Below are 21111 nucleotides of genomic sequence, written 5' to 3'. Positions count from 1 at the left end.
GTTAGCCACATTCAGACACAATAACTGTCATAGGACTTCTCCACTGGGACTCAGAGATAAGCAGTACGTTGATCCAAGATATGAGTTCTTTAGATGGGTTGAGAAATTTAACCACAAGATGGAAACTGGCTCTAAGTGCAGGAATAGCTAAATGATGCATTCGACCTATCATAAGGGCTGGAAATCTATGGCAGTAAAGATTAAAATTTGTGTTATGTTAAGTGGCTGACTCAGAGAGTTTTGAAACATGGCTCATATGCAATAACCCAGCTAGTGACATGGCCTGTATTTCCTTTGCTCTTTTAGCAAAACTGCAGGGTTTGGGGCTGGGTCTTGGGAAAGAAAAGCTGCTGCATTTCCACCTCATAATGAATTTGGGGTTGAAGTCAACTCTTTAGGTCTGAAGGAGCAAGATATGTGAAATACGTCATGCCTGAAATGAACACTCTCACAGAAGAATTAAAGGGAGCTTGCTGCAGCTAACAGTGTGAGTATAGGGTTCAAAAAGTACAATGTGCAACAGGAATTTGGAGAATCCTGGGAGTCAATATTGGCTCTTTCTTTACAGAATCCACACTTGTTGGGTTCACTAGGAGAGTGACTTGCAGGCTTCACTTCTCCGTTTGACCTTTTATTGTCCAATCTTTCCATGTGAGTCCAAGTAGATTAGAAGAGCCCTTGTAGCCTCTATTTTGGTGCATGCACAAACACACACACATACGCACTCAGAGCCAAACTTGGTCTGAGCCGCCCCAAATCATGATCGTTACTTCAAGCATGAATCATTTACTCCAGGCTGTTTCCTCAAACACTTGTGGTCTTAGTAACCTGTTTAGACAAACATAACAAAAACTGCACCCTTCTGAAGTCTATAAACCCTCTGACCTGTGCAGTGTCACCAGGTTGACAAAGTGAATACTTCCATGTTATAGTCATTGCAAAGAGAATTCCCCATCAGTCCAGTACAACGTTACTGAAATGATGGTTGAGGTGGCCTGCACTGTCATGTGAACATGGTGCATGTCTCTCATGAGACTTTGGCACCACTTTTACCAGAAAAAGTTGATTGAATCAGTGCGGATTTCTTCATTTCCTGCAGTCAAGACATTTTGGCTTGATCTCTCCAGCTGGGTCCATGTAATCAACAGCCTCATTGCTCCTGGTGATACTCCTTTGCAACAAATGCCTGCACAGAACAACAGCCTCCAAGAGCTGTTGGGCAACTTTGTCTGGCATCACTGTTTCCTACTGCTGATATTCTTAGGAGCTTCTTCATGTATTTTCCAGTATTTTCCATTAAAATACATCTCTCACATGTGTATCATTTTCATTTGGGGTGCATAATTCTTAATGAGTAATAGTTTCATAGTGACTTGGGCTCCAGCCCTGAGAAACCCTCTATCAGTGCATGAAATTACTGAACTAGACAGGAAGGAGCAATATTGGCTGTTCACGAACTGGTATTTATTTTAACAAAAAGTAGAACCATGGTTGATCACATCAGCCCTTGTCCAATAACTTCTGAACATTTGGGAATACCCAGAGCACCTGACCTTTCTCTGCTCCATTTTATTTTGCTACAATCTGAGCTGTTTGCAAATGATGTATCTAAAGTCTAGAAGATTTAAAGATCACCAAAAAGATAGTTATATAATCTACGCTTCCTTTCTAAGACCCATAATGAATTTCTATGTTATTTTTAGTACATATTCAACACGTATTATCTATCTATTCATGTTTTGCAATGGGAAAACCCTTTTTTCCTATTTAATATATATAAGTAATGACTAAAATAAAAATAACATTTATTTATAATTTAAATAACGTTTTCAAGCATGGTTGATAATGACAGCTAGTATTGAGATTACCTGACAGATCTCTTACTGTAATATGTTTGTTCCTTTTACCTTTTCCTAACTTCAGATAATTCTGCTGAAATTTTTCATTACTAGTAACTGCAGCAGGGTGACATTTTTGTGTATCTGTGTGAAAAAAACCCCCCAAATCTAAATTATTTGGCTCATTTGAGATAAAGTTAGGGAATAAAAGACAGTCTCCTTTAGTAAAAAAATGAATATTTTTTCCTGGGAATAGTTTCCCCTCCCATTTTCTACAGCAGGGCTTCAAACTTGGCCAAAGGATGGAGGGAGAAGAGGTGCCTGAATTGAGTATGGAACCAGTGTTCTCTGTGCTGCTAAAGATGTCCATATGGGATTGCTTAAATATTGGAACTGGAGGGATAGTCAGAGAAAAAGAGAATTAGGCTTGTAGAGTGGAGGCTACAAGGAGACCACCTGGGCAGCGAGAGTAGGAAAATCAGAGGAAGATATTTTGAACTGTGGAGAAATTGGAGCTGAGTGGGTAAGGTAAATGTGGAAGAGTGGAAGCTGAATAGGGAATGGGAGCTGTGCTGCACTACAAACTGTTTTCTGAGCTAAATAACTGGGGGACCAGAGCCTCAGGGTATGATCTGCTGTGATCCAACAGGTGCACGTACACTTGGAGATGAAGTGACTGGGCACGACCTTGGGACTGAACAGACCTGGAAAGGATGGGGGGAAGAAAGAGGTAAACTTCAGGGAACACAGAAGAAAGTAAAGATGCCGTCTCTCACCTGCAGAGGACTCAAGATTCCCAAGTCCGAGCATTCCTCTATTGTCAATAAACCCTCTGTAAGTGACAGCTTAACCCTATTCTTGTGGTGGGTAAAGATGTTCCAAGCAAATGATTTTAGAGACACTGTCACACAAAGCAATTTCTGTTTTTGACGAATTTCTTCTTTTAAAATCATTGTACCTTCTCTCATTCACCAGAGAGGGCAAGCTAGTTCTTGGGAAGAAATCAGAAATATGTAGAAAGAACTCTTATAACTGCAGGACTCCTACTTCATGTGTTATTTAAGTTGATGGAAATGCCTGATTGCAGAAAGATGGGCTTAATTGTTCAGATAATCAAGAAGTGTTCTAAGAAAATGGCTTCTATATGGCTATGAAATTTCAGTGTGATGGCAGGGAAGCTATGAGCATAAAAATTTTCAGATGTGACCGCTTCCAAGTGGCTAATCTGATGCTTAAGAAGTGGTGATCACTCAAAACCCTTATCTTATGTCAGTTGGTGTTATGCTTCGGACAGATATAAATAAATGCTGAAATATAAAATAAGCAGATGCTAGATATTTAAATTGTGCATCTAAACACATAGCTGCTTCACAGTGTTCACTCTCTTCAGGTGCCCAGGTGCATAGACTGGATAATAACACCTTCTCATATGCCTGGAGCACTGTGAAAATGAATAAACATTTATGTTTCACAAAGATGATATGACAATGAGCACTAGAGAAAAATGATGATGCTCATCGCTCCTGAGAATGGGCTTTGAACACTGAGCAATGCATAAACACTGTGACCACATATTGAACATGAAAAAAAAAAAAAAGGATAGCTACTCAGTGATTGAAGCAGAGGTCCCAGTGGAAAAATACTATATGATCATGTAATTAAAGCAATCTTAACTGAGGCATTTCCTCCTAATTTTAGTGTTTAACTTAACTTCTTTAATAATTCTTTCAATATAGTGTCTTGTTGTGTTCATGTCACACTGAGTTAAACCTTCAATTTCTTTCTTTTGCACACAATTCTTAATATTTGGGAAGTCTGAAGATTCATGTGAATTGATGTAGGTATCTGGAGAATGAAGAAGTGATATGCTGCACTTATAGCTTGATTTATATCCAATTACCAAAATAAAGAGGGGCCCCAGTTTTGAAGATTTTTACAGAAGCTCAGTAATTCTCCTACCGTTAATTACAAGAAAAGGGCATGGGATTTTAAACTCTTTGGCAGGATTCTTCTACTGTGCATATGCAAGACCTAACACAATAAGTCTGCTCTCAAGGTATGCCTGTACTGTAAAAATTGACATAGTACAGGTTCCTTGCAGAATTTCATCTCTTATCTTCCTTAATGTCCAGTTTAGTTCTTGTTGCTTTGGCAACTGATTAAAAACAAAAAAACAACCCCCCCCTTACTTAGTTGTATGCAATCCCCCCTTTTTTTCTTTCCATAAAAGTGCTCATAAATGATTTAAACAAGCATGAAATTAAAGCTGCAATTTAGTATCAGCTTCAAAGAAAATCCTTCAAGTACTCCCCCACCCCACCCCCAAAACACACAATATTGTTTAGGATTATCTATTTATTTATTTAAGTTCAGTTAAAACAAACGTACAATGTTTCATTGAAACTGTTGCACTCCCTGCCAACAACATAGCTGGACTGTTGGCCTCTGACAGTACAGTGGATATTTACATATGTACAAGGACATACCATAGGATGCCTGAAGTTGATGGCCTAACAAATACACTAGATCATAAAGGTTGTTAAGTCACAGCATTCAGGAAATTGTAACATCCATGGTAAGTTTTATGAGAATCATACATGAACCCGAACAATGCTTTTTTATGGACCCAAGTGACTCCTGTGTTTATTGCAACATATACATTTGTAATAAATACAATCTTAGTGTTTTTTTTTTAAACACACCTTAGGTGTAAACACATTATTTCCACTTTGTAAGCACTACATTTTGCTGTAAAAGAACATTTCCTTTGACATTTCTTATACAGATGTACAACATGAACTCATTGAAATGATGCAATAATCAATAATGAGAGGAATATATACATAGATCCCAAATCCCCAACCTACATTATATACACTATACTTACAGTATATACACAATACAATTTATGTACACAGACTATCATAAATATTGAAAAATAGGTTTAGTTTTAATGGATTAATGTTTTATAAATAACATGTTACATTTATGATTGAAATACCATGGAAGACAGTAATGTCTAACTGAGGTGACAAAACAGTGGTTTAATACTGAAGCTGCTCTTTCAGGTGGTTTATTTAGGTAACTTTAAGCAGACAGGTTTGAAAAATTCTTATGCCAGCCCAGCCAAGTGGAACTCAACTGTAGCAGCTGGAGAGTCAGTCATCAAATAATATGATATATCATGTAAAATACACAAATTGCTACATTAAGAGAATTAAGTGACATATATGATACAACACAATGAGGTGTCATCACAAAATCTTACTCCTCTCTGGCTGCTGAGACGGACTGTGTAGTAACTTCTCATCTACACCTCTTCCTCTTCTACCGATACTGAGAGAAAGGAGGTTACTTCTCACTTCCTTTTCTTATGCTGGCAAGGGAGGCGCTTCATCCCTTGTGTGCTACAAATTGCTTAAGGGTAGAGAACATTTTAATCCTCTTCCACCTTTATACATATGCAGAGAGGAAGAAGAAAAGCTGCCAAAGTACTGAGGCCTGCGCTCAGCACTCCTGTACATAGATCAGGTAACACGGGTGTAAAGTACCTGAGGCAGAGAAGTACCTAAGGAGCTTTAGTCAGTGCTGACTCCAGGATTGTTAATTGCCAGTTGAGTACCACTGGACTAAAAATACAAACAAGATGAGGAATCTAACTTCTCATTATAGTTGTATATTACAGAAGTAGTGACCAGTAGTAATAGTCATGCAGAAGTATTGATACAAAATATTTGCAATTTTTTCATAGATTTTAAAAGGCTGGGCAGAGATTGACATTACCTGCCAAATAGTGTCTATAATTCAGATTTGTTCCTGATTGATTCCACAAGAGCAAAAAATCTTAGGTGCTGTTTAATCAATGGATTACATGCCCTTACTTGTTCCCTGTGACACAACTACTAAGCAGAACTTTGTAAATCATATTTTTAAAACATTAAGCTAGATGAAGACAGCTGACCACAATGCCATGACTACTTCATTAATAATCTCTGTCTAGGCTCTTGTACCCAATATTGTGGTGTCTGAGAACCTCTTATGAGCCAAGTACGCTGATACACAAATGTTATTTCTCTTCAACCTGGGATAAGAATGAAAGAGTAAACATGCACTAGAAACAAAACAGCTAATCACAACCATACAGCACCTGTTTCATTAGCTAGCCAGCTAGGGCTCATATGTCATATGAAACCTACCTATTTCTGAAGCAAACAAGTATGAGATGACTATCCAGTCTATGAGGTTATCTTTAATACTACTATACAGTATAAATTGCAAGAGGAATCCCAGTTGTGTATGTGAAGAGAGTTTGTATCAAGCATGAAATACTGCTGCAGTTATTTTGTGGATTTGACTTATAAACAAAATAGTCAAGTAATTCAAAATCCAATAATGGATGAGTAATTTGAGAAATACTGTAGTTTTTGAATATTATACAACTAGTAAACTACATTAGTAGTTTAACAAAATTTTTTGTTTTCCTACAGCGTGTTCCAAGAAAGATTGGGCAGAAACAACCAAACATAGCTACGACTGACAATGGACCTTATTATCATTAATAAACAGAACTCCAAGAGGGAGTTTTATATGAATGGCATGATATGCTCCAGTGCCATTCAGTTTATATCTGCAACTGAAAGAAATCCAAAAAAGCAAAAAAACCCCCCAAACCCTGCTTCACCCAATTGCACTATTGAGTACCTCAAGAAGGGAAATGTCAAAACCATCTTTATGGGTTCTACATTAACTACATTTTTCGCAGATCTACCCATTCTGAGGGGCTGAATTTTTTTTAAAGCTTGAAAATTTGAGTTTCCATACCACTTTTGGAAACTAAAATAAATTGTAGTTACTTAGGTACACTGAGTAAGGATATTGAGAATTATTTTCATTATATTTCAAGTGAAGTGAATTCAATCGAAAGTATTTATAATTAAGAGGATTTTGACTTAAATTGGTTCTTTTCCCATCCTGGTAATTAGAACTATTTTTAAAATAAGACTCCTTCTAATTCTGCCTCTACCGAAAGGCAAACTATATTTAATTTAGGACACTGATTAAATATTTTTATGAGCTCTTTATGTTATTCTTTCATTCTTTTTAGAAAAATGTTTCTTAAAGTCAAAATAGTGCTTTTGAGGTCCATAAGAATTTTTGGTACAAAAAATAATAGTGTTTCTCTCTCTCTCTCTCATTGGTTATTTAAACACTTTGCTGTAAATTAAGAGTTATTTCTCACATCAAATGGTTCCATTAGGCACATTCAAGTAAAATAACAAAATATCCAAGTAACAATGACAAAAGCCAAACATGGCTTGATAAAAGTCTTCGGAGAGTTCTGTCCATTCTCTGGAATGGAATAAAATTGTCACTTCCTTCAGCCAGACACTCATGTGATTTGATGTTAATATCCATTTCCATCATGCAAGATAGTTTCTTAAAGACAGAGTTCAGGTATTCTACAGTCAGAAGAACCAGCAACAAAGAATCTGCATTTTAAAGGAAGCCGAATAGCTCATTTTCATTCTCAGTAGGTATCTGAGTGAACACTGGCATTTGAAGTGGAGTATTAGAGATTAAACCAGGACAGTTAATGGCCATCAGATGCAACATTCTGGGTCCAATCTAGAATAATCAGTGTCATACACCCAGTCATCACAAGTATACCACTTAGAAAGAAGAGCACAGCCTGGAAAGAGAAAATATAAAGTACTTCAGTTTCTGCTACTAAATCTACAAAAGTCATGCCCATATATGGCACAAATTCCAGCCCTGTGCATAAGATTTTAATTGCTCAAGAAGGAAGGATGACTAGTAAAAAAGACAAGGATCACAGTAAACAATAAGGAGATAGCAATCTTTTTCATACTTGGAGTCCTTTTTCAAATAAATTAATACATTTATTTTCAATAGAGCACACCTCATCCTCAGCTGAGGGAAATGAATGCAGCTCTGCTGATACCAATGAGTGTGTCACTCTGCACTGGCTAGATTCTGAGTCAGTATGTCTAAGATCAGTAAGGGCACCAAGATCAGTCAGGATGACCCAAATGATCAGATGGAGGTCAGCTCTTAGAGGGTAAGTTAGGTAAATAAGTCTTGGAAGAAAGTTTAAGAGATAACCACATGGCTTTTTTGTATGGCTTTTATTGGTAATCAGTTGAAATCTGGTTGTAGTGAGCAACAGAATGATTTAAATGTAGCAGTACTGTTGGGTTGGGGAAAAAATAGATAAGTCGCTGAAGTGAGCTCAGCCTCATGATGGTCTTCTCAGTTTTGAATACATGAAACTACCATCTTGATTAAGATAATATTAAGTGCCAATTCACTGACTACATTCACCAGAATTTCAAAATTCTTAAGTTATAAAGAAAGAAACTGAAGTTCTTGCTCTGAATTAGAAAGCAAATATAACCATTATATATTTGTCTATACATACCCCAATTTTCTGCACTGACTTCATTGGTTCCTTCTTCACTAATTTGATATAGAATGCTGAAGGAAGTATGAAGATCAGCATGGCAGCAGCAGATGCACCTGTATTTGAAAAGCATAAAAATAAATATATTTTTTTATAAACAGGTAAGCTTAATTTAATTAGATCGTAGCTGAATTTTCTGAGATTTGAAAGAACCTCTGAATTTCCATGAAAATGCTTACCAATGAATCCGAAGATGTCTCGAATGGTAGGGACAAAGATAACAAGCACGTTGGTAAATGCCAAAAGAGAAACTGTAATGGAACAGTGACGCCACCATCTAAACTCTTTTCCTGCCCACAGCAACTGGGTAATGGAACTGCGGATCTTTTAAAAGAAGGAAGAGAAAGGGGGGGGGGGGGGAAGAGAGAGAGAGAGAGAGAGAGAGAGAGAGAGAGAGAGAGAGAGAGAGAGAATTTAGTCTCCACATTGCAGTCACTGACTGTCACATGAACTATAATTTTCTTCTGGAATTATTTCAAGATTCTTTTTCTGAACACTTTAGATTTTAATAAAAGTTGAAAGGGATGAAAGTAAAATCTGTTTTTTACAGTTTACTTCTTGCACTTGAGAGGTAGCAGTTATATGTTTCTGGTCTGTTTTTCTGTTTCTCTTGCTAATTGTTTACATTTTAAAGCACAGCAAATGAGAGATAAGAAACAAAAAATAAACTTTTTATAACAAGAATAAAACTCAGGGTTTTACAAAAAAAATTTTTTTTTCTTTTATAATATGTAAGGATACTGCTCAACAATATATAGTTAATTGGCCAAAATTCATGTTCATGGCGTACAAATGTCAGTGTGTTTTTGTTAGTAAACTGATAATAATAGTGCAGGCACTTGGAGAAATAATCTGTTCCATCCCCCCATATTTAACCATATTAAAAATACAATGCAACTGAACATATTTGAATCTACTGCTTTCTAAATGTTGCCTATTTATTTAATTTATTTCAACTAAGGGTATATAGATATTTCATCAAGCTTATTAGCAAGAATTTCTTCTTTTCAGTTAAGGGAAAAATTCTATATATTAATAAATGGTAGTTGCCAAATCAGTAAACAAGTGCAGCAAGACAGAAGTTAAAAATAAAACATGGCAGTAAGACTTAAAAAAAAAAAAAAAAAAAAAAAGAAATTAGAAATTACTTACTGGGAAAATAACTACAGGTACAGTTAGGGTTACAGCCATAAGTACAGCAAGACGTACAATAAGAAGAAGAACATCAGCACCCAGATAAGCAGAGTAGGTATGAAGCAATTCTGGCTCAACTTCTCCTATAATGAAAACAGTAGTTTAGCTAGATGCAGGTAACATACTTCTCAAGCAACTACTACTTCTGCTCAAAATTCTAAGTGCATTTTACAGTTTTAGCAATATGAACTGAAAGCCTCCCAGTTCCTGTAAGCATGTCTCCATTTCACACAGGGATAAGTTGGAGACATTAAATCCACTCTAATCCAATTTTAATCCTGTGCCTTAGGCCTAGCCTAATTCTACTACTGATCTCCTTTTGGGTGTGCACTTATAAAAATATTAAAAAATAGAGCGTGTGTTTAGAACCCATACTAAATGCACGTTCGCTCTAACTTAAAAATAGCGCTGTATTTTTGTACAGCATAATTCATTTAAAAGAAAACACGGAAGGTAATATTCACCATAAAATGTCAGGTATCCGAAGAGAGCAGCCAATAAATACATGAGAAACATGGCAAAAAAAGAAACGTAGGACACATTCATCATTCTTTTACGGCTTCGGCTATAAAAAAGAGGAAGAGAAATATTGTTAGCAGTGAGAAGATTGTTTTATACTACTTTTGTCTCTATAATTTCATTATACAAACGTCCAACATTTACCTTTTCAGTTCTTCATAAATAGGAAGAATTGCAGGATGGCAGACAAAAGAAAACGTTAGGATAGGGACAGCATAGACAGTCTGAAAAACATAAATATGCTTTTTAGATCTCTCAGTAGACATTAGAATCGGGTTTTAAAGAACTTATTAGTAAATTTCCATTTTTTGACTTAGGTATCTCCTTCAGCTTTTCATAAAGACTAGCTGAAACTAACTGAAGCTTTGGCAGAAATTTAAACAACAATTACATGTTTTTGTTTTCTTAAGCCCAAATCCTAAGGTACCAAATACTCTCTAATCTCACTCAAATCCATTCTGGACTGAATGTACTCTGTATTTCTATGGAGATGTTCTGCAGCACATAGGCCTGAACCCTTATAGCCTGATATTGGTATTGGTTATCACACAATACTTCTTCCTCATATGTGGAGATTCACCACTGTAATTGCAAGTATTCGTGAGAGTCAAAACTCTGGGACTGGGAACTTAAAGCCTGATCCAAATCCTAGCACACATTTTCCATTCACGCACTTACATCATTTACTTCCTCTTCTTCTGCAATCTACTTTTTTTCAATGCTTTTCTGAACTCCCTGAATGGAACTACTGTGCCATACATAAAACTTAAGAAATGCTGTGCTGAAGAATCTTACGATGAGAGGTGCTTATTGCCATTCATGTGAGGCAGGCATCAAGCTCCTCTAATTTCCATGCATTTAGAGCATAGAAATACCCAGCCTGCAGGAGAAACATGGTGCCTAACTCTACTGGAACTGATCGTGCTAGAACATTCCAAGTTTACACTAGCCAATTACATAAGGGAAAAATGACCAACTTTACATCTTATGTACCTTATATATAGTCTCTTCTACTTATCTTCAACAGAGAATGTGATTTTTAGTCAGTTACCTGTGAATTGAAGATGAAGTACTTTGGCTTGCATATATCATCACTTGTTATGTTTTCATCTATTAAAGGTGCCAGTGTTCCATTTATAGTCATGTTCATGATGTCACTGTCCATAGGACAAGGAATCTGAAACATCTTCCAAATTACCTAGAAATAAACCCATGTATTTGTTATGTATTTAGCTAATACAGTATGTGAAAACTTCCAGATACTGTTTTTAACTTCACTTTGAAATGCAGTGTTATAAGCACTGGAAGTCTACAAAATTATACTTACAACAATCAGAAAGAAGACCATGCAAAGTAAGGAAAAACCACTGGTATAGCCCAAATATCCTGTATTCAAGAAACAGAAAACATAAAACCTAAGGTAAAGTAAACATAAACACGATTCATGTCATAACAACATTATGACACATTACTTCCTGTAAGTGATCTTTTTGGACTGCCATTTTCTCTGTTTTTTAAATTAAGTAGTTAATTATTCATTCACTTTCTGCTAATCTCAACCCAGACCTGAAAGTTCCCAAAGACATATTAGAAAAATGCAGCAGTGAGAGTCTGTACTATTAAACTTCATTTCTTAATACTATATACAGTTTTTATTAGGTACTAAGGATGATTATAGGATTACTTCTAATAGAACACACTCTGAGCTACGTCAGACTCTTTAGCCTCCATTTCTGTTTTTACTGATTCATTTAACTTTCTAAGGTTGCACTCCAGTATTCCTTGAACAGATAATCTGTTATCTGAATTACTCACATATACTACTGAATTACAGTCATTTCAGATAAGGCATCTGGTACCAACACTCTTCTACTGCTTAGGACCCAAAATGAAAAAGATGACTTTTTATTTACATTGCAAAGACAGTTTAACTGCCCAGGGCTAGCATCCCTGTTCTTGTGAGACTGTTATGTAACAGCTAATCACAACAGTAAGGGACTTTATTTAATGACTAACAATACTATTTCACTATTGTCCAGAGAAGAACAAGTAAATCAAACTATACAGACAGAAGGTACTGCTGACCCTTCTTCTAAAACTATCTGATCAGTTGTCCTTTTACATTCCACAAAGCTAAAAAGATACTTGTCTCAATCCTCTTTTTTTGAAGAGACTGAGAGTAATTATCTAAACACTAAGCAGTCACAAGAGAAAGGCTGGGAGACAGCTGTTGATTCACATAGTACTTTAAGACTCCAAAATCTTATCAACCCATTTCCCCAAAATATTTTCAGTGTAGTTTTACTTTGATTGTACTTTACTGCTTACCTAAATTTTTCAATAAGGACAGAGGAAGAATGAGAATGATAGACACCATCAGCACCAGGTAGTCGCCATTAAGATACCATTCTCTGTAGGAAAAAGGTAGTATTTATGAGTAATCAAAGTATTTTAAAACTATGACATCTGTAGTTTAGTCTTCACACTTATCTTCTCCTATAACATGTGGCTATTAAAAAAAAAAAAAAAAAAAAAAAAGCAGTATCTGGTATCACAAAGGATTAGTATTCAACTTACTATACTGACCTAAAACCCTTCAGGTACTTTCTCATCTCACCCCAAACCTGTGTTGTGCCTTTCCTTTAGTGTCCTTTTCTAAAATGAGTATGCATCTGGAAGTCAGAAAACAAGAAAGTAAATGGTTGGTCAAAAACCAGCCAACTGGGATTAATCATATAAAAATAGTATTTTGTTTAAATGTTGGTTAAATGTTGGTTCCCAACTTTCCAGATGTATTAGAATTTCGCAGGGCCCCAGCAGGGTGGTGATCCACTTTTAATGATAATACAATTCTGCTGGGTGCTCTGCAGGAGTTAAAAAAACAACAACAACAAAAAAAAGATGAGGGCTGGAGTTAAGGCAGTAGCTCAAGCCTATTGGCTAAGAAGACTCCAATAGGCAGGGGGAATCTGCCTATTGCGGCACTGGGGGCACGCTTAGTCCCTTCCAATATAGAAACTGTGTTAAGAACCTCAGAAGTTTTCTTCCTTTAGAACATTCTTGTTTATTCCAATATGAAGAAGCAGCTGTTTTTTTTAATAGAGACTTTTGGAATGTTTTGGAGTGTCATGAGATCATCATCTTCATTTGAAACTCAGGAAAATGAAGCTGGATCGGTGTAAATATGATGCAATTTCATTGAACTAATGGAGCAGCTGAACTGAATACTTAATAGTGGCAGGGTAACCAATTTCTTTGTCTGATCCTGCAGGAATATCCTATATTTGTTAGATAATTCAAGTAACATTAAGTATTTATCCCAAATAACAATACTTTAAATACCATTGGATGATACTGTAAAAGGATGCATTTCAAAATGGATTGTATACTATTTTGATAAACAAAATTTAATGGCCCTATTGGAAATTGGGGCATTCAAACTCAGTTGTTGAATTATAAGTCTATATACACTAGTGGAAATAAGGAATAACTTTAACTTGCTTGCTCTGGATTTATGTAGTAAATCCAGAAAGAATTTGATGATCTCTTTTCCAGTTTTACCTGGAATAGCTGAATTTAAAAAATGTATTTTAGAAAGTTCGGATGTGTAAGACATTAATGTGATGTACCTTCCCTGGCTAGCCCCTCCTCCTCTTTTTTAAGGAAAGACTAGCTTAAAAGAAGCCAGAGCTCAGAGTCATGACATTTGACACAGTCATAAGAATGTGTACTGTTAGTGTGCATGGATCACACGAAGGCAATGAGAACTTTCAGACTTCTCTGTGCTTAAGAGTGAAGAATGGGAATGCAACAGCTTAAATGTACATGGAGTATCTTAAAAATCGTTAAATGAATTGTAATAACTGAGCTAATACTTGTTATACTGCCACACAATCCCAGAATATTTTTTCCCATATTAAGCATTATTTCGGGGCATTTCAACAGGTGTAAGTGCTTACATTTTAGGCACCAGGCTGCCAGAATGGAATCCATGTCAATGGTAGCCACTCAGACTCCCCCATGCAATGCATGGAGTCAAAATGGGGTCCACAGTTGCCAGCACACTGAGAAAAGATTTACTTTAAGTCAGTGTACAGCTACCTCTTGAATCACAGCTGATTTTGAACTCTTCCCTGAACAGGACAGTTAAAAAGTACTTGTCTCCAAGCCCCCTCATAAATATTGCCTACTACAGGGACTTTCTTGAGAAGTGGAAAATAAGGACTTGAATTCAGCCAGAGAAGGAAAATGAACCTTCTAGGAAAAGAATTCACAAACACTACATAGTTAACCAAATAGGTCAGGTGCTTTCTTCGAGTCCATTATTATTATTAAAAAAAAAAAAAAAAAAAAAAAAAAAAGCAAGCTAGTACTGTCTTCCTGACAGTATCTATCATCAAACTGTAAGAACACCATATGTCTTGAACCCCTTGGGGAACACAGGCAGAAAAATGCCTACCTTCTGAACTCAGGCTTAGGCGTGAGTTGGAGTCTTGAGCTGCTCAGCCCTCTCAAGACTGGGACACTTCAGGACAAGGCACAGAAGTACAGCTCTGAAGAGTGAGATTTATAGCACTTAACTCTATCCATCTGAACTCAGGCATCTTGTTTTAGATAGCTGTTTTGACACACCCTCTCAGTACAGAGTGATATGATAAATTGCTCTTGCGAGATGCCCAAAACAGGTGTCTAAGTCAGGTGCACTAAACTGACCACTAGACAGTCACCTCTCTCCATTGATTAGAGTGAGACTAGGTGACTAGCTCAAAAGTATCTGACTTTCAGACTATTATGGTTAGCTCAAATGAACCCTACCCAAGGAACCAACTTTTAAAGTCAAGCAGGAAAGCCACTATGGAGTTAAGGTGTCTCCAGGGCTAAATGGCAGTGTGTCTATTTTTTTGGTCTTAGGCATCTAAACTCTGTTAAAGTTCAGTGTTTAGCCCCCATGCCCCTTTTTGAAAACTGTCTCTTAAGACCTTCTTTACATAACTGCACCTTAAACTTTTATTCAATCACTTCCCACAATATTAACATCATAAAACCAAAATTATCAGTCCAAATAGTTGGAGTACTTTAAAAAAAACCACCACAACCATATTTACCTTCCATTACTGAGAGTATGTATGGACTGGTACATTCATCAACACTTACCTGACATTCTTTAAAGAACAGCTTTCTGTAATATGATGCGATACCTGTATTTTTCTACCCTTTTCCCAGAACACGCTGGACCTAAATCAGGTGGACCACTCTGGGAAGGGCAAACTTACTGTATCTCTGTCTGAGTAAGAAGCTACCCTATGATGTACCGAACGTGGTCTTCACATAAAAATGTATACAGTCTCCATATTTCCTTCTCCTAATAGTTTCTCTGATGAGGCGTTCTAACACCTACCCTGTGTTCTCTTCGATGTTCATAAATGTCTTGATGACCAATGGTAACTCATATTTCACTATGAAGAGGTAGCTTGACATAGCTGTAGGTGAATAACATCATAAATCATTACAAATATAGAATATGGCACAAGATGCAAGAATCACATAACATGTTTCATAACTTCACTTGAACACAAGCAGTTAATGAACACATGTTGTGTGAAAAAAAGTCTCCAAGAATAAATAGGGAATAATTATTATTGAAAGTACAGACATTTTTTAAATCTTATCCTCACCTCCAATGTTCTGCATTGTAATTGATCCAGAAGCAGCAAGTTTTCCAGCCATACCAAATGCCTTCATTCCTAATTGTTCATATAATAAAGAGCCTAAAGAAAACAAAATAAAATCCATTATACCATATACCCAAATGGTATATGCCACACAGGTATAGTATGAAATAAATAACATCTGTTTGTAAAATAATTGTTTGCCATACCTCCTTCATTGGCAGTCTTCAAAAGGAGATGCACTGAATACAAAGAAAATATTGAGACGAATAGCAGGAGTATCCTAAGGGGAGGAAAAAAAATGTGACTTTTTAACAGCTATAAATGACTTATCATAATCATTAAATAAAGACACTATTCTAGGAGAAGAAAGTTAATACCAAACATATAAAAAATTCATATCAAAATAAAACTTAGAAAAAACTGTATATTCTAAGGCTAGCTAAAAGTTTTGAAAACCCAATTAATGCCTATTTTAGAAAGACTTTTATACTAAAATTCATTTCAGAGGCACACAGAGAAATTCTAATGTAGGATTAAATAATATTTATATTTAGTATAAGGTGACATAAGCATGGACAAGAATCAGGCCATTATAGTTGGACATATTTGACACACATCATCTAACAAAATAACAATAGGAATGGTTTTGTGTCATTGTAAGAAACTATTTGTATTCTCTTCCTTTCATTGTTCAGTAGTTATGTCAGGAGTCTGTCTTTTAAACATCAGATCTGTGACTACCTAGCTAAAGTAAAGATTATCTCTTTGTCTTAGACAAATAAGCTTTTCAACTTAAACCTGTCGTTTTTTTTTTAATGCAAAAAAAAAATGAAACTGTGAAAGTCTTAAAGAATGGACTGAAAATTAAGGTACGTTAACAGCTGACTATGTTTGACTTCAAAGGCAAATATGTGTTGATCTTAAGAAAAAAATGCTTGCTTTGTTCAAAAGCTACTCTTCATGCATGCTTACAAGGGAATTGCTAGTGGCTTGTCTATCTTCCCTATAGGTTTTATGTGAGATGTATACTATTTCCAGAAACACATTTTTACAACATGTCAAATTCAAATCTCTCAAGTGAACCACAACATATTCACTTCCTGGTGTAGCACACTAGGGGGGACTGTTCTTCATAGCTGAAGAACACAGAGAAAACCTATGGTCCATCACAAAAAAAAATAGCCCTTCTTGTAGCAATACAAGCATTCTGCTATAGAGGAATAAACCTAAGAAACAACCTATCTGCTCAAAAATGTGAAGCTCAATTTATGAATTCCCAGTGTACTCTTTCCATTTCTTTTTGTGTGATTTTTAGTGTGGGTGAAAGCAGTAAATACAGCCTGCAAACTGGAAGCAAGAACATTCGAGAAAAGCTTTACAGGTCCGTACAAGGAATCTTAGGAAACCTGTGTTAGTATGTCTACTCAACACCTGCAAACGCACACAGATAAACCCCTGTATTTGTGAAAGATACATACTAACTGGGATTTAATTTAGTCGTCTACTAGAAACAGTAGAGTGAAATGTGTAAGGACTGCATTTCATTAAAACAGTACAGCTTCTGGGTGCCTTAGTCCTAACCTCGAATGGCTTGATAGTTCAGTCAACAAATTCATCTAGAAGCTCATTGAGGTTCTGGCTTCAAGACCAGAATATTCATTTATTTAGCACAGCTCTGAGACAAGTGATGTCATACAGTCTTCAAGAATTTACTGTCATAATCAACTACATCCAGATTTGAATCTATAGCCTAGTTATTAAAAAGATGTCTGTACTGCCATTATTACTGTAAATTATAAACCCTCAGTATCATCAGTGATTGGTATTTCCACTTTCCTTTATCTGAACTACACTAACTATACTTAAGTTTTAAAATATAACAAACTAATTTACCTTTAAATCAATATTAATGAAAATAGATTTGAATGCAGTATCTGGAAATGAAAAGTAAACACACCTAAGCAAATCACTGTAGCACCTGATTGTTAAAACAATAATTTTGAACATTTTCAGAAAAAAAGGACCACAGTTAGAAGCAAATCTGTTCAAATATCAATTAAATTTATTTTCTCCCCCCCCCCATTTTTTTTTTCTCTTCAGGGATGTTCTAATGCGCATTATGCAGGCTATCTTCTGCCGTTTGCAGAACAACTTTAGAACATGAAATTGGCAAGAAAACGGGTCAAGTAAGTATTTCTATGCTTAATTTATGCTGCTAAGCAGAGTTTAGTATCATTTAATTGAAAGTCTTAGCAAAAATAAATAAATCACCAAATACTTAAAATAAAATCCTTTAGACCAAAACTTTAGTTTTTATTGGAAACCACTGATGTATAGACATCACCCCAGTATACTGGGAAATATCTGAAAGGGAATCTGACCTACAACTTTCTGGAAATCTAGCAACAGGGTAAACTAAATTTTGAAGATAAACATTACTCTACACTTGTTCTTGAACATTCAGTACATTTAGCTATTTCCAGGGTAAAAATACAAAGTTCATTTAAACATATTCACGGATTCTCATGAGCACTCAGTCACCGAAATTACACGGTGTGAGAGCTGAACTGCCTCCAACATATGAAGAATATTCTTTCCTAAGACATTTATGCTACTGTGGCCTTGTCTTACACTTGAAGGGTTTTGCCAATACAGATACACCAATAAAGATATACTGGTAATTCCCCCCGACCCCTTGCAGGGAGACAGAGCTGTTTTTACAGGTATAGCTTAAAACAGCTCCCTGAATTGAGTAAAAGCACAGCAGTAAAAGGGATTTTTTGTTGATTTATGTTATATCTCTGCAGGCATAACTGTATCAGTTGGGGGGGGGGGGGGGGAAAAATCACATCCCTGGCCAGAAGAACTGTGCCACAGAAACTTTTAAGAGTAGGCAAGGCCAGACTTGCAAGAAACAAATAAAAGAAAAATCTAGGAAGATGAGGATTATTTTAATTTGCTGCAGTTCTTTTTGTGCACTTATGACTCCCTCTAATGACAACAGGAATTTTTCAATTAGTTCAAGTCAGTGAGCTCTGAGAGAAAAGCACATACAGATTTCAGTCTGTTAAATGCCATCTCTCCCTTCTACTTGCATAATAGAATTTTCAAGGGAACTCTAACAGTTATTTATGAAGAAACTACAGCTTAGGAAAGTACATGAAAATTTACTGTAAATTGTTCTGTAGGTTGCAGAACTTGCAATATATCTGCTTAATTCATACAAGTCTTTCTGAATATATCACAACCTCTATTCATTAAAAAACATCTCATAAATCCTATAATGCAATCCTGTGCCTATGGCAATGAGTGGGTATTTTGTAAAGGTCAAGTTTTACCTCAAATATTTATCAAGCATCAATTACAAAGCAGAAAGCTTTTTTTTGATGAACCGAGAGATACTTACACAAAAAGAGCAATTCCAGTGTTAGCCATAGCATAAGAAAGACCAAGGATGCCACTACCCACAATAGCATTGCTCAGATTAAATACTGACATTCCAAAGGAAGTAGTACCAGGATGCTGAGAAAAGGGAGATAAGTAATAATTAATAGAAAGTTATCACTTATTTCAGAATTAAAACAAACATCTTCTATTTGGCAAGAAAGCAAGTGTTTAGCACGCTAATTTTGAAATGTCATTACAACATACTTACATACTGAGTTTCATATTTCTTCTTTCCAACATTGGAGTCAAGTAAGAAATTTTGATTTTCTGGATCAATATCTGCATAGTGGCTGTAGGAAAATATTTTGTTTTTAATGGTCATCACGAACGACTTGTATATTCACTTCCCTTTTAACATTTCCACTCTACCTCAAAAGTAAATTAGAAAGCCAACCAAACAACCGCAGAAGAACCACCCAATCTCCCATTCTGCTGACTACAAAACCTGTTGTATGTATTCACGCCCGCAGTCATTTCCGCTTATCTGCGGCGTATGTAAACACTGGGTACGTCCAGGTCTGACCCGGAATTTAAGCTAGTATTAGTATTAAAACAAGCCTTCGCCGCGCGTGCGAAGGCTCGGGTGCTGCCCAGGCAGCGCAGAAGCCCCCTGACCTCTTCATGGCAGCCGGCTTGGTGGGGTACGGGTAGCTGAAGTCGTTGCTGTTGGAGCTGTAGCTGCTGCTGTCCTCGTCGGGGGAGATGTTGAACTTGCCCATCTCCGCGCTGCTCATGGCGGTGCCGGGGGGTCGCGGCCGCTCTTTTGTCCTTGGCGGCCGGGCTCGCCGCGCCTGCGGAGGTGGGAGGCGACGTCAGTGCCGCAGCGGGCGCCGCGCCGCGCCGAGCCGCGGCCCGTCACGTGGCTGCGGCCCCCGCCCGCCCGCCGAGTGGAAAAGTACCAGGCGCGGCGCGGCGCGGCGGGGGGCAGCGGCTAGGCGGCGGGAGCGCCGCGGCGGCCGGGGCCGTGCGCCGCCCGGGAACTCGGGCGCGGGGACGGCGCGGGAGCTGCAGCGGCAACGCCGCCTTTCTGTAGCCTTCGTTGCTATAGATAGGACTGAGAGAGCAGCACCTTCCCCCCGCCCCGCGGCACCGGCAAGGAAGACTGATGCAACACCGATGGGCGATTGTCACACTGCCTCCGTGGCCTCCCCTCCCCACACCCGTCTCCGCTGTTTACCTCCCTCCTCCCTCCCCTCCAGGGACATCAGGGATCCCTGCATTTTAAACGGCAAAATGCAAATCAGTCACAAGACTGCACCAGCGGCGCCCGTTGCCGTGGCTTTTTTCTACCTTTCTGGGATGCAGCAGCATCTGACACAGTCGTACCCCGGAGCAGACCACTTCGCCCACCGTTTCAGGTCGGAGGGCTGCCCTCAAACAAAGGCGCTAACCAGCCACGCTGCGCTCTACAACTCGCCCCCTTCTTTCTCGCGACCCTGTAATACCGAATATTAAATATTGTACATTACCTTATGCGAAGCTCAAAAGCGAGGTTTTCTCTCGAAGCTTCAGAATAACGAGGCTTAACGCTGTTTTCTCTACTGTTGCTTCTTGCAAGGAAAAAAAAATCCTTAACTATAAAATGTCAGCAAAAAAAAACCCTAAATAAATAAAGGCAGAAAAAAAATCACTTAAAAAAGCCACCAGTATAAAAGGAAAAAAAGAATTAGTGTTTTCCTGGTGCACTGGCGCGGAGTGTCGAAGGCGCGCGCTGCGCAGCGGCGTCGCTCCCCGGTCTGACGGCCCCTCGGGGCGCCGCGGCTCTTCAGGCAGGAATGCGGCGCGTCATCGCCGAGGGGCGCGGCGCCCGCCCGCCCCGCCGCGCCGCGCCGCCGCCGCGCCGCGCCGCCCCCCGCCCGCTCTGCCCAACTGACCCCCTTCCCGCCCGCGGCGCCCGGAGATGCGCGGATAACGGGGCGGGGGGGGGTACCGGAGGGCTGGGGCGCCCCTGACTCATCTA

General features: G+C 37.9%; 1 protein-coding gene across 3 annotated transcripts; it reads right to left on the bottom strand.

Moving 5' to 3' along the window:
• Nucleotides 1-4449: 4449 nt before the first annotated feature.
• Nucleotides 4450-20874, bottom strand: SLC38A2 (solute carrier family 38 member 2). Of its 3 annotated transcripts, XM_067314335.1 has the most exons (16): nt 20621-20874; nt 19767-19942; nt 19360-19441; nt 19111-19226; nt 15911-15984; nt 15708-15800; nt 15431-15512; nt 12361-12443; nt 11360-11418; nt 11084-11230; nt 10177-10256; nt 9978-10078; nt 9472-9596; nt 8499-8643; nt 8278-8375; nt 4450-7527 (listed from the first exon to the last, which is right to left on the bottom strand). In XM_067314335.1, the coding sequence occupies exons 2-16, from the start codon at nt 19883-19885 to the stop codon at nt 7429-7431; spliced, it is 1503 nt and encodes a 500-aa protein (XP_067170436.1). In that variant the 5' UTR covers nt 19886-19942; nt 20621-20874; the 3' UTR covers nt 4450-7428. The 3 variants fall into 3 exon arrangements, with proteins under 3 accessions (XP_067170436.1, XP_067170429.1, XP_067170446.1); XM_067314328.1 differs by having other exon boundaries at nt 8278-8643; XM_067314345.1 differs by lacking the exons at nt 19111-19226; nt 20621-20874 and having other exon boundaries at nt 19767-19851.
• Between the last annotated feature and the right edge of the window lie 237 nt (nt 20875-21111).

This window comes from Apteryx mantelli, chromosome 1, assembly GCF_036417845.1.
Source record: "Apteryx mantelli isolate bAptMan1 chromosome 1, bAptMan1.hap1, whole genome shotgun sequence".
In the NCBI taxonomy this organism is placed as follows: Eukaryota; Metazoa; Chordata; class Aves; order Apterygiformes; family Apterygidae; genus Apteryx; species Apteryx mantelli.
The sequence above is the reverse complement of the archived record's forward strand: the minus strand, read 5'-3'. Positions and strand labels throughout refer to the sequence as shown.

Excerpts from the sequence above, each read along its gene's own strand:
- SLC38A2 (XM_067314328.1), bottom strand. The coding sequence starts at position 19,885 with ATGAGCAGCGCGGAGATGGGCAAGTTCAACATCTCCCCCGACGAGGAC. Across the intron at positions 11,419-12,360 it reads GTCCTTATTGAAAAATTTAG|GATATTTGGGCTATACCAGT; the intron begins GTAAGCAGTAAA and ends TCTTGAATACAG. Across the intron at positions 10,257-11,083 it reads ACTTCATCTTCAATTCACAG|ACTGTCTATGCTGTCCCTAT; the intron begins GTAACTGACTAA and ends TATGTTTTTCAG.